We start from the raw sequence: 13,058 nt of genomic DNA, 5'->3' as shown, positions 1-13,058 counted from the left end.
AATAGAGATGGAAGAGGAAGTGAAGAACCGAAGGAAAGATCCGCACACGGACGATCCCAAGCCCTGGGAATCCCTTCCGCAGCTTCTAGAGTCGCCCCATGTGAGAATGAGGGAAAAACCCTCGAAGTTCTCCTTAAATGCGAGCCTGGGAGGTCAGATTAGGGTTTCGCGCCCGGCGAGTAAGTCTCCGCGCCCGGCGCATATTCTTCTTCTTGAGTCTCTGCCAAGCGTCACGCCCGGCGTAATTCTAAATTGCGCCCGGCGTGATGGCTTCCAGAGATGAGCTGCTCTGTTTCGCTCAAGCCCGGCGCGTATCATCTTGCGCCCGGCGCAGCTACCCTGTTCTGCTCCTCAGCTTCTTATACTTCCAATCCTGAGAGATCTTCAACTTTCCACTCTTCACTCAATACCTGCACAAAAAAGAGGTGGATTAAGGTATTGTTAGGTGAATTTGGGTTAGTTATATCTGCACACAAAATGAACCAAAAAGAGAACAATTATATTGCAATGGTTCAAAGGATGAGTGGAATTTGTCTAATAAGTCTCATCCAAAAAGAGGTAAAATTGAGACTTAACACTTAGCTTGACCGTCCACCATAGTTTGGGGGGCTTGTGGAGCAAGCTTCTAACTTAGTAGCTTGGGAAGCAAGCTAAGTTAGAAGCTTACTAAGTTAGAAGCTTGTAGCACAAGCTTCCCAAAGGTGCCAAGGAGAACAAGTAAATTCGGCCAAGGATGGGGGTATAGGCGGCCAAGGACTTTGTTTCATATTAATCCAATCCAAATAAATTAGAATTGGTTTAGTTAGGTTCACCAAATAATGGTGAGGCCTAGCTAAATCAATTCCTTGAAAAATATGGAGCAAAACAAGTCCAATATGTAAAATTTGGCCTAGGCCTAACTCTGACCCATTTACTAGTTACTCCTACACACCTTGTTAATTGTCACCCCACTTCTACTACTAAAAATGTAAAAATGCATGACATTTATACAAGGTCAAATAGAGTAAAAGCCTCCAAAGAACCTACCCTAAATAGTCAATAGAATATCCTATAAAGAAAGAAATAAAGTGTCTCACAAATACAAAGGCAAAATAAACCTATACAAGTAACTACTATGTACACAATCATATGAAAGGTCTTCAAAATCATCTCATTCCTCTTGAGTCCTTTAATGTATCACCTCTTGTTATTCTTAGCCTTGGCATGAATCCATCAGTTTAGATGTTGGCACAAGCCTAGGGTGGCCATAGTTAAGTTGTGTGGGTTTATGCATGGTGTTAAGAGTGAATGTAGAGAAGGCTTGGGCTTTTATCTCACGGAGTTGAGTGTTGTGTTGGCAAGGCCAAATCTCTTTCATCCACATTGTTTTAGAAATGTCTTTTGAAGTGGTTTGAAGGGAGAATGGTGAGTTGAGATGTTTTATTAACTTGTTCAGGGGGAGATGCTAGTTGATTAGATCTATGGGAGCCTAATGCTTTGTGGTCTCACATATGGATATTTTTTTTGAAAACATGATTTTCCTTTAAATAGTGTTGTGAAAATGATATGTAATGAGTTGTTGCATACTAGGTGTTGAATGGTCGTATCTAGATTCCCCGAACTTGGATGTTAAGTTGGCATGTAAGTTGTGGGTAGTCACCTAGGTGCACCTCGACTTAGTGTTGGAAAGGTGCATGGTATCTTAAGGTAGATAATGGACTAAATCTACAAGGGGCTTGATTTTTTAAACAAATGTATAGGATATTTACATTGTTCATGCATGACGACACATAGTGCAGATAGACATGTTGATGAGTTGTATGTAAGTTATGGCCTACGATGTTGATTTGTATTGGTGGTTGAGCATGTATCCACGTGGTGGAATTGTGTTGCCATTGTGAGCAATTGAAGGTTAGTGTTATGTGTTGTAATCTTATATTTTTATGCACTTCCATGTTTATATATCTTATGTTGTTTTATATAAAGTCTACCTCTGTTGTTTGTTTTGTTGACTACAAGATCATATATTGACATAAGAGCAGACCAGGTATAATTAGAGGTTGGGTGGCTGAGAGTTATTTTGGTGGTCATTTGGTGGATGGTGGAAGTCAAAAATAATTGGTCTCATGACTTGGTTGTGTTTTATAAGACCAATTCATATGTATATATGTTTTGATACTTTTATTTCAATTTTGTATATTTTGAGACTATAATTTTATATGGAGATTTTATTTTACTGCTTTGATGACCAAAAAGTTTTTTATAGCTTTTGATTTTGATTGATCATTGAAATCCCATACTGAGTATACATATTCTATACACGTATGATATCTAAGTTTTGTTGCATGATAAACTTACAATAAATGACTTGTATTTTTTTGTTATGTTGTTTACTTTATTTTGTGTCGATATATAACTTGTTGGGTCATTACAATTAATATATTATATATAAGTATTTTTTATATTAAAAATAATTATAAAAATTACCACATTATCAATTTTCAATCATTTCTTAAATTAAATAATATAATATATTTATTATATTAAAATAAATATCACAATAAAAATAATTATTCTAATAATTATTTAGCTTGAATTTTTTTTAAAAAAAGTAAAGAAAACAAACTAATAAAAAAGTCAAAAATGACAAGTTGGCCTTAAAATTCACAACTTGCATAAGGTTGAATTTGGACATAAATTTGAAATATCGAATTAAATCTAAGTCTTTTTAAGTCCCAACCTATTATAATTCGTTACTTGCATCGAGTTAATCTACTATGAGTTGAATAGTTTACTTTAATAGCTCTAATGTCATTCGTACAATATTTCTATGCATTTAATCATTAGTCAAAAGTTATTAAACTTAAAAGAACTAGTTTTTATACAATTTAAATGAAGTGATACAAACTTGTTATTATAATTAAAACATATTATCTATAAAATCTAACAAAAATATAGATAAAGTAATTCATGAAACTCATTTCAAGTTATTAAAAGATTATAAGATGAATTGTACTATTAATCATTTATCTTATTTTTTGAATTCATTTTAGTTTTTTAAGTATTAAAATGTTCATTTTGATCTTTTATCTTTTCTTTTTGAATGAATTTGATTTTTTTTAAAATAATGATCGTTTTCAATTTTGAAATATAATGTTGAAATTTTTTTGACTGATTCAACACATAAAACTTATAACATTAGTTCCACACACACATACACACACACACACATATATATATATATATATATATATATATAATTGATGTTTTAATTTAAAAGAGATATAAATATAATGAAAATCATGTGAAAATTTTATTTCATGAATAAGTAGAAAATAATACGAAATTAGTTTTTTGAACTTTTTTATTTTCATTACATTTATAACACTTTTGGTTTGAACTTTAGTTGCATTCAATAATTTCTATATAAATAAATTTTATGAGACAAACTTCAAGTTTTGAATCGGTCAAAAAAAAAGGCTATAAAATTCTTTTGAATCTCACTTTTTATAATTAACTCCCGTCAATTTTATAAACTATTTATAATAATAAATTTTAACCAATTAATAATAAAGGGTGTTCTAAAAAAATTTATGCATTATAAACACTTCTCAATAAAATTAAGCACATTCAGTAAAAAATTAACTTAAATTAAGCACCTCTAATGACGTTCATAATTAAAGAGAATCTTATGTTCAAATACTATCTATATATATATACTCATTTTTTAAAAAAATAAATTTAGAATCCTAAATGAATGCCCCTGCCATAACATTTTTTTAATCAATAAAATTTATACCAGCATAGAAATTATTGAGCAGAAATTAATAATGCTTTAATTTTACACATCCCTCTTCCAAACAACATAACTTATTAAGTGGGCCTTGTTGGGCCTCCACCATTGGCACTGTTTGTGGCTGAGGGATTGCTATTGTCTTGTGACAGAATCCTGTAATTGGGTATCCTAGTTCTAACACGAGGAAGATATTGAACATTCTTATCATCATCTCTCTTGGCATGCCATTTTGGACGGTTCAACACTCTTCGCAAATACACTGCTAGAACTATACCAATAACCTGAGAGTCATGAGAGAATATAATTAATCAAGGATCATCAAATGAATTTTTCTAATTTATAAAAATTATAATCACAATAACAAGATTCTAATTTAATATTGTATAAATATTATCTCAATACTTCAATACTAGACTGATGATAGTAATTCTAATTTAGAATTATATAAATACTATCTCAATCTTTCATCACTTCATATGTTGTAAAAATTTGTATACATAATTGGAAGGAAATTAATAGTTGTATGATAATTTGGACAGTATTCTTTTTTTGTTTATTTCTTATCATTTATTAAAGAAAGATTGACATAAAAAATAGGTTTAATATATCATTTAGTTCTTAATTTTTTTAGTTTCTAATTAGGTTCTTAAAAAAAATTGTTAGTTTGTTGTCTATCTTTTTATATTTCTGTAATTTAATTCCTAAGATTAAAGGTTCATTAGTAATTCGTGAAATTTGACAAAGTTTTATATATTTATACCTTTGCATATAGATAACCACATAAGATTCACTTCAAGAAATGTTATATATAGTGACATACAAAAAGTGTCATCATCGGTATAATATATGTAAGTATATGTCTATTTGACATATAGTTACACACAATTTTAGTATTGATTTTGAATGAGATTTAACAACATATTTTGTATGTCACTATAACTTATATTCACATTTTTTTAATAATATATCAACATATATTGCAGTTATTGTATGGGTAAAAGTAATTTTTAGTGACATGTACGTATCACCATAGAATGTTGTCACTATATAACAATTTTCTTGTAGTGATTATCATTTCATATCATTATTTATGTTATTAGATGTTATTAGGTTTTAATTGTCACTTATAAAAATTATTATAATCTTTCTAATCATAAAAATTATGATATGATAGATAATTTTAAAAGATAGGAATTAAACCCTAATACATATAATGACATAAAAATATAATATATTATGTGACTATCTAAATATGATAATATAAAGAATATTCTATCAAATTTCATGAATTACAAGTATTCTAATTACGAAGACAAAGTTTTAAAATTATAAAAAATGAAGAACTTAATTATATATATATATTTTTTTTAAGTTGAAAGAACTAATTGAAAAATTGAAGAAGTGAATGGTATACTAAACCTAAAAATTGTATGACTTATTGTAGGGCCTCAATTCGAAAAGAGAATGCATATTTCTTCTAACCTGCGTTATAAGGACTCCAAGTGCTACCCATTTGATGATTTTCCAATTGACATTCAGAAATTGGTACACTCTGTGAAAATTACCACTTCTGTCTTCTGGCATAATCTGTGAAGAGGTGTTGAGATTGTTTAGAAACTTAATTTTATGATAAAAGAGAATGAAAATAACTATATATATCTATGTCACCTCCTTCCAGTCGTGTTTAAAGAATATGAAAGCAGCAGTTGCCAATTCGACTGCAACAAGTGCAACCAAGAATATACAATACTAAACATAATCTTAAGGAAATACCAAGAAGATTGATTATGATGCACATTGAAAAGTAAACTAATAAATGATAATACAAATATAGCATTAATTATTTACTATAGAGAATGTAAATCTTTAGAATTTGAGGATACTGAAAGTAAACAACAACGGCTCCTCAATGTTGTTCCGATAATTCCACAACAAGAGATAATGAATAGGATTGCACCAATAGCAATTAAAAGGAACACAAACCTGCCAAAATCAAATTATTAGCTTATTGTGAAGAAGTATATATATTTCTTCATTTAAACAAAATGTATATAATATTATATAAGGAGTGGTTCAATTACTCAAAAAGTAAATTTATCTATATTTACTTTATTAATCTGTAAATTTTTTAAAAATTAAAAAACTATTTAATATTCTCTTTCATTAATTTAAATTAATGAATAATTATAAAATAATATTTTATACACCAATTTAAATTAATAAAGAAAAGTATAAATAGTTTTAAAATAAGTGCTTCCCTTTTCTATTTTTAAAAGTCACTTTTTCTCCTTTTTTTAATTTTATTTTCAATCAAATGAAAGAAAATGCATTTTTGTTTGTTTTGTTTTGTTTGTTTTGTTTTTTTTTTTAAGTTTTGGATCATAACATTGCTCCCTTCCGTCGTTTTGGTAACGTGATGAAAATATGGCAAGTTTTTTTTTTTTATAAAATGAAAATATGATAAGTCAAAATTTGCTTATGTGACTATTATCAATTCACATGGACCAAAAAAAAACTATTATATTTATAGGAACTAAAAAATTGTTATGTATTCTAGTTATTAAAAAAATCGTCATGCTGACAACATAAGCTAAGTTTGTGGAAAATGCATAGGGTTAATTTTCGTACAACAAATCTTTGGAGAGAGGCGATTGAAGTTTATTAAGGATGATTAAGTCTTGAATTGAACTCATCTAGTTTAAATTTTTTAAAATATCTCAGGATTTTTCCAAGAAGTCAAAGTCCCAACTAAGGGAGTTACTAAGAAGTCAAAAGTCCTAATTACAATAATTACCAAGAAATCAAAGGTCTTAATTAGGATAATTACCAAGAAGTAAAAAATCTTAATTATGATACCAAGAAGTGAAACGTCTTAATTACTATCGGTTATAGTAGTTGATTTTATTGAATTTATAAAATAAAATTATTATATATTAATTTTATTTTATTTTATTATTATATTTTTATAGAAGAGATAAAAAAATTAATTATTTTATAAGAAGATATTTAGTTATCAAATTCTCTTTTTATTAATAAAAACAAAAAATACATATTCTTACGATATTTAATAATGATTAAAACATAAAAAATAAATTAATATTCTATAAAAAAAATTTATAAAATATCTTATAAAAAGGATTGACATTAAATTTCTTTAAAAAAATTATTTTTTATCAGAAAGAATATATTAATAATTTAGTAAAATCATAAAAGTACACGTGAAATTTTGAATTTTGATTTAAATTATATAATATAAATCAAAAATCAAATTTTTTTGAAAAATAAATTATTAGAGTAGATGGTCATTCATATATCAAACATGCAAACACATTTACTTAATTAGAGTATCTTTTTTATATGACTATAAGTATATTTTATAAGAGTCGACATTTTGTTCATAATTATTTAATATATATATATATATATATATATATATATATATATAATTGAAACTTTGAACTCCAACTACAACATTTTATTAATTTATATCCCTATATATTTATTTTTTATGATGTTGTTTGGATTTTATCCCTCTCTCTAAAAACTACTTCTAACTTATTCAAACAAATTTTATATTATATTAATTGTGTCAAATCAAATCATGTGATGAGCTAATTGTGAGAGATTAAAATAATATATACATGATGATAGGTCTAAATAATGTAAATTATAATTTCTATAGGTTAAAAAAAAAAAAACTGTGCCAATACCATATCAACAAATTTGGATAAAATCATCTTCAATAGTACTTTGTCACATAACAACCATGCGATTGAAAGAGATGAAATCACTCGAAGAAAAACTAAAATCATGGACGGAAAATTTTATAAGAAATATCACCAATCAAATTTTTTTTGGAGGAATTAAAAATGATAAGGTTAAACAAAAAAAAAAAAAAAGAAGCAGATACATAATTAATCCAACAAAATAACATACCCAATGTTTTAAAATTTTAAAATGCAAAACTCATGATAATCACTAATGTGACTGCAATAATAACATATACATGATTATATTTAAATTTTGTTATCATGGTTATTGTAATTTGTACCGATAAAAAGAAAGGTAAAACATACGTACCAAGTCTTTGGCAGTAATTGATCATAAAATTGTTGAGATGGATGATGAATAGCAAGCAGCATACGATGAGCAATGAAGGATTTGGTGTTGCTCTGATCAAGAATCTCCATTGAAGAACTTTGTTTGAACCTGAGGAAGCAAATCAATCCAAAACCTATGGTTCCTACACTCGTTAAGGTGAAGACGAGGTTAATCACAATAAGAATAAACTCCACACATGGACTCTTTGCCATTTCTTGTTTACTTGCCTTCAACCACACCAAAATGGAGATCCAAATTCCCACTCTATTTCTTTCTCTTCGATTATAAAAGGTAAAGGGCAAAGGGAAACACTATTTTTATTCACGAAATCAATAATTAAATAGCCTTTACTCTTATGCGTATCATAATTTCCTTTTTAAGTTGATTTTCTACGTCTCTTAATTATTATTTAAGATTCTTAATTTTAAATTTAGGTTACTTTTAAATTCTTTTATGGTAAAATTCTTTATATCAATTGTTTTTTTTTTTCATTTCAACTAACACTTTATGTTTTCAAATTAGCTGTTTTCAATTTAAATTTATTTTTTCTAATGTAAAATATTCATGTATTTTTACTTATTAATTTATTTGAATTTATTATGCATAAGGGAATTCGGAGGCTAAAGTAAAAAGTATATATCAAATTGGGGATGACAAAAATACTCATACCCACAGTATTTATGGGTAAAATTTGCTATGGATAATAAATGAGTAGATTGATTGGGTATTCGCGAATAATGGGGATGAATAAGTTTTTACCCGTTTATAAACGAGGCGGGCGCGAGTATGATGATATCCATACCCGCGGTACCCGTTTAATAACATTTCTTAAATATCCTAATTATCTCTGTACAACATAACCCTAAAATTACACTCTCTCGTCTTATTTTTTTTCTATTGTCGCACAGTCCACACATTAGTTATTAAACATTATGAGATTGAATTATTGTAACTTTGTGATACGAGACTTTCACTTACTTGTGAGATTGATGTATTTTAAATTATTGATTATATTGCTTTTTTATTATTATTTCAACAAAATTAACGTTAATTACAAGTTCAAAATTAACATTAAATTTTTATTTTTAATATACTTTTTTTAATTTCTTAAAAGATTTATAAATATGGATATCTATAAATATCCACGGATATTCAAGAAATTCATGGATACCCGTTTAATCCGCGGGTATGAGATGGATATGGGGTCAATTTTCATCCAGCGGGGTCGGGACACATTTACTAATACCCGCCCCATTGGGTCCCATTGTCATTCCTATATCGAATGTTTATATATATTAGTCAAATCATACAAACCACTAGGGTTAGCCCAGTGGTTGGGAGGAGGAGGGGTCGGGGTAGTTAGAAGTATCAGGACCTAAATTTAATCCTCATTGCGGTCATCTTTGTAATGTTTCCTATTTTTATAAATAAATAAAAAGAAAAAAAAAAGTCAAATCATACGGTTATTAAATTTTGAACATTAATTATAATTATTAAGAATATAAATATTCCAATTTAAGATTTTGTCCGATATAATGTAATTGGAGTTCCCCTTTCTCAACCATTGGATCTCGTTCCTTCAAAATGAACCAACGGGAAAAAAAAAAACTCGCATGATTACTTTATTTTTCTTTTTTAGAACCCTCGCATAATTAATAAGAATATAAAGATTTTAAATTAATACTTTTTCCAATATTAATATGTAATGTGCTAATTATATATAATGAGATATAAGGGTTAATTATTTCATTATTATCATTGTGATATTAATTATTTTAAGTATATATTAATTATTTTGTTATCGTTGATATATTAATTACTTTTTTTTACTGTTAGTGTAATTAAATATTTTTTTTAAATATTTTTTTTCTTGTATACTATATAAATACAGTGAGTTAACATATTTTCCATTTATATTTTTCAAAATATTCTTTAAAAAGTATTTTAGTATTGCATCATTTTGGTAAAGAAGATTAATTATAAGGTTAATTTTATATAATCTTTATTGAGTTTCATCTATTTATTAGGTTCTTTTGGTTTGTGTAAAATAATTTTGGACTGAGGTAGTAATGCTTATTTAAAGAATAAATTATATTTTTAATCCTTTATTTTCATCGATCAACAATTTTAATCTTCTATTTTTAAAATTATAAAATTTTGCTCCTCTCGATAAATTGAAATCTACTAATTATTAAATTTTAACATTTACTCATACTTAAATGATGTTACTGCAACAATTTTGGAGTGTTTGTGTTTGCCATTCTTTTCGAGAAGAAAACCAAAGTGCAGATTTTTTGTCGAAATTATGGCCACATTGTGGTGTTGACCTAGTAGTTTTGGATACCATACCTGAAGGTTTACACCCGTTTGTGACGGCGGATGCAGCTGGAAAAGTGTTCCGTAGGATGTAATCTTCATTCTTTTTTCTGTTTGTTTTCTTAGCTTTGGCTTACCAAAAAAAAAAATGATGTGACATTTTGTAACATAACATTTAGGAATAAAAAAAATTAACAAAAGCATGCATATAAACTTTTTATTAATAAAATAAATACCAATAACTCATAAAATATATATAAATGAAGATATTTTATATGTTAATTTTTAATTTTTATTCTTATATGTCACGTCATTAAATATCATGTTACTTAATTTTTTTAATTTAATGATCAATAAACATCAAATTGATAATAAAATCAAAATTTGTATTTTAAAAAATAGAGAAATTAACTTTTTTTTTAAATAAAGAGAAAAATTATAGATTGATAAAAATAGAGAGATCAAAATATAATTTAGCCTGACAAGAAACAAGAAAAACCTAAAATATTTAATTTTAAGCATTAATGATAAATTATAGATAATTTTTTATCCATTATATATATATATATATATATATATTCTTATTCATAAATTATAAATTGTTTATCTTAAGCGTTGTCTAATTAATATTTATTGAGACTATAATTTTTTTCTAAATAAATCACATGTATCTTTCATTAAAATAAATCTTACTTTTATTGGTAAAAATATTCTTCTTCTAAATATTTAACATAATTACATATTCATGATGTGAACTTTAAATTATTGATTATGTTAAAATAATCATGTGCCGGTAGATTCATGTGTTCATTGGTATTGAAACTACACTTTTTTGGCTATTGGGCACACATCCTTTCTCCCTCAACATGCTCATCAATAATGAAGCTACGCTTTTTCACCTTCGTCTCACTATTTTGCAAACTTTGTTACTTAACTTTTAAAATTACATATTTTACCATCCAACTTTAAAAAATTAATTAGCACATTTTATCATCCTATTAAATTGACATGTTGGTTGATAACTAATGTGAACATTAACTACCAACATGACATGTTGGACTCGAAATGGACATTATATCACATTATCATTTGTGTATTACATCATCAATCTATATTAAGAGTTAATGAATCATATCAATAATCAATATATAATATCATCAATTAATATATTACGCATTAACAATTAATTAACAGGATAACAAAATATACAAAATTTTTTAGTCATAAAATACGCAATTTTAAAAATTAAGTAACAAAATTCGTAAAAATCATGAAGCATAAATAAGATCCAATTAAGACAAAAATTAATTGACTTAGATTATTTATTTATTGGTTTTAAAAAGGAGATCCAAGAACCCGTGTAATAAGCGAATTCACAAGTTAAAGAAAAAAAAAGTATTTAAAAATATGCTACATTCTCCGAATTTTTTTTAATATTTTATGAAAAAAGTATTAAATAAAAAATACATACATGATACCTTAGAAATATAAAGAAAACATTTAATACTTATTATACAACATAAGTAAGATGTTGCAAAGAGATTTAATTATAATTTAAGGTTTATATTTTTTTTCTTAAAATAGTTAAATTATATTGTTAATAGAAATAAAAAAATAATTAATATTTGAGAAGGAATCCACTTACTTTAAAAGTAATTATGGATAAAGTTATTTTACTTAATAACTCATAATAATATACATTAATTTTTAATGATTCAACTATTAAATAAAAAGTTGTTATTATTAAATATCAAGTCTACTAATTTTTACAAAATTTAATTTTTTTTAATACTTCATTACATTAATTCAAATTCATGTATATTCATAAAAACATATTATATGTTAATTTGAATCTTAAAATGAAATATCATACAATTTTTAAACTTTATAAAAATTTATAGACTTAATTTATTGATAATAACTTTTACTTTAACTATTAAATTGTTGAAATTCATTATAGACCATGAGTTATTGAGTGGTGAGACTCTATTAAGAATTACTTTTTGAGTAAGTTAATCTCTCTTTTATATCAACTCCTATGTATAAAACAGTAACAATTATTTTGCGCGATAATGTTTTAAGAATTTTTTCTTCGATGAAAAGGTTTTTAGGTATTTATTTAATTTCATATCTAATTAAGTTTTATTTATCATAATTATTTATGAATTAAATTTAAATATTTTAAAATAAATTATCAATAAATAAAAATAATTTTATGATATTTATCATAAATCTAAAATATAATTTTTATATTAAAATATAATATTTATTTATATGCATAATTTGTTTTAAGTTTTAGTTATATATAATAAACATTTAACGTGTATATTACACAAACTAAAATACCGGTGCATGTATACACACACACAAACTATAGGATGGACTACCATTATAGGTAGTTTACCATACACAACAAATAATAGCCTTTAGATGAATCTAATTTTGATGGTGTACCCTTTCGCACTATATCAATACTATTTTTTCTCCTTCCCAACTACTCACCACCGATCATGGATCTCAAAGGTGTGGTATTGGTGCATGAAACACTACAAGAAAAATATTAATTTCTGATGGAAATTTTTGACGAAAAAAGGTAAATTTTTGACGGATTTTTGACGGATTTAAATCCGTCAGAAAAAGTGGCGTCAAAAATAATTTAATCCGTCAGAAAGTTCTGACGAAAAATTTCGTCAGAAAATATATATATTTTTAAAATTTAATAAATTTATTAATGTAACAGTCCTCATATTTGGCCTCTCAAGGGTTATACTTCACGACATTTCACTTTTTAATGTGTTTTATCCATACTTGCGCAATTTCTGGAAAACTTCACAAAAGGTCATCTATCCCTATACTACTCCATGTC

The 13,058-nt window shown here is 26.2% G+C and overlaps 1 protein-coding gene across 1 annotated transcript; it reads right to left on the bottom strand.

Moving 5' to 3' along the window:
* Nucleotides 1-3,629: 3,629 nt before the first annotated feature.
* LOC109787672 (tobamovirus multiplication protein 2A-like) lies at nt 3,630-8,835 on the bottom strand. The gene is made up of 5 exons (XM_020346215.3): nt 7,856-8,835; nt 5,659-5,758; nt 5,444-5,524; nt 5,258-5,362; nt 3,630-4,056 (listed from the first exon to the last, which is right to left on the bottom strand). Exons 1-5 carry the CDS (start codon nt 8,086-8,088, stop codon nt 3,853-3,855), a joined length of 723 nt encoding a protein of 240 aa, XP_020201804.2. The 5' UTR covers nt 8,089-8,835; the 3' UTR covers nt 3,630-3,852.
* Nucleotides 8,836-13,058: the final 4,223 nt, after the last annotated feature.

Source organism: Cajanus cajan, chromosome 8 (assembly GCF_000230855.2).
Source record: "Cajanus cajan strain Asha chromosome 8, NIPB_CcT2T_4, whole genome shotgun sequence".
Taxonomy (NCBI): domain Eukaryota; kingdom Viridiplantae; phylum Streptophyta; class Magnoliopsida; order Fabales; family Fabaceae; genus Cajanus; species Cajanus cajan.
The sequence above is the reverse complement of the archived record's forward strand: the minus strand, read 5'-3'. Positions and strand labels throughout refer to the sequence as shown.

What these genes read in the sequence shown, in the direction of transcription:
- LOC109787672 (XM_020346215.3), bottom strand. Translation starts at nt 8,088, where the DNA reads ATGGCAAAGAGTCCATGTGTGGAGTTTATTCTTATTGTGATTAACCTC. An exon ending in GCCGTTGTTGTTTACTTTCA is followed by an intron (nt 5,525 to 5,658) that starts GTATCCTCAAAT and finishes GATTATGTTTAG; the next exon opens with TATTGTATATTCTTGGTTGC. An exon ending in TTGGAGTCCTTATAACGCAG is followed by an intron (nt 4,057 to 5,257) that starts GTTAGAAGAAAT and finishes CATGACTCTCAG; the next exon opens with GTTATTGGTATAGTTCTAGC.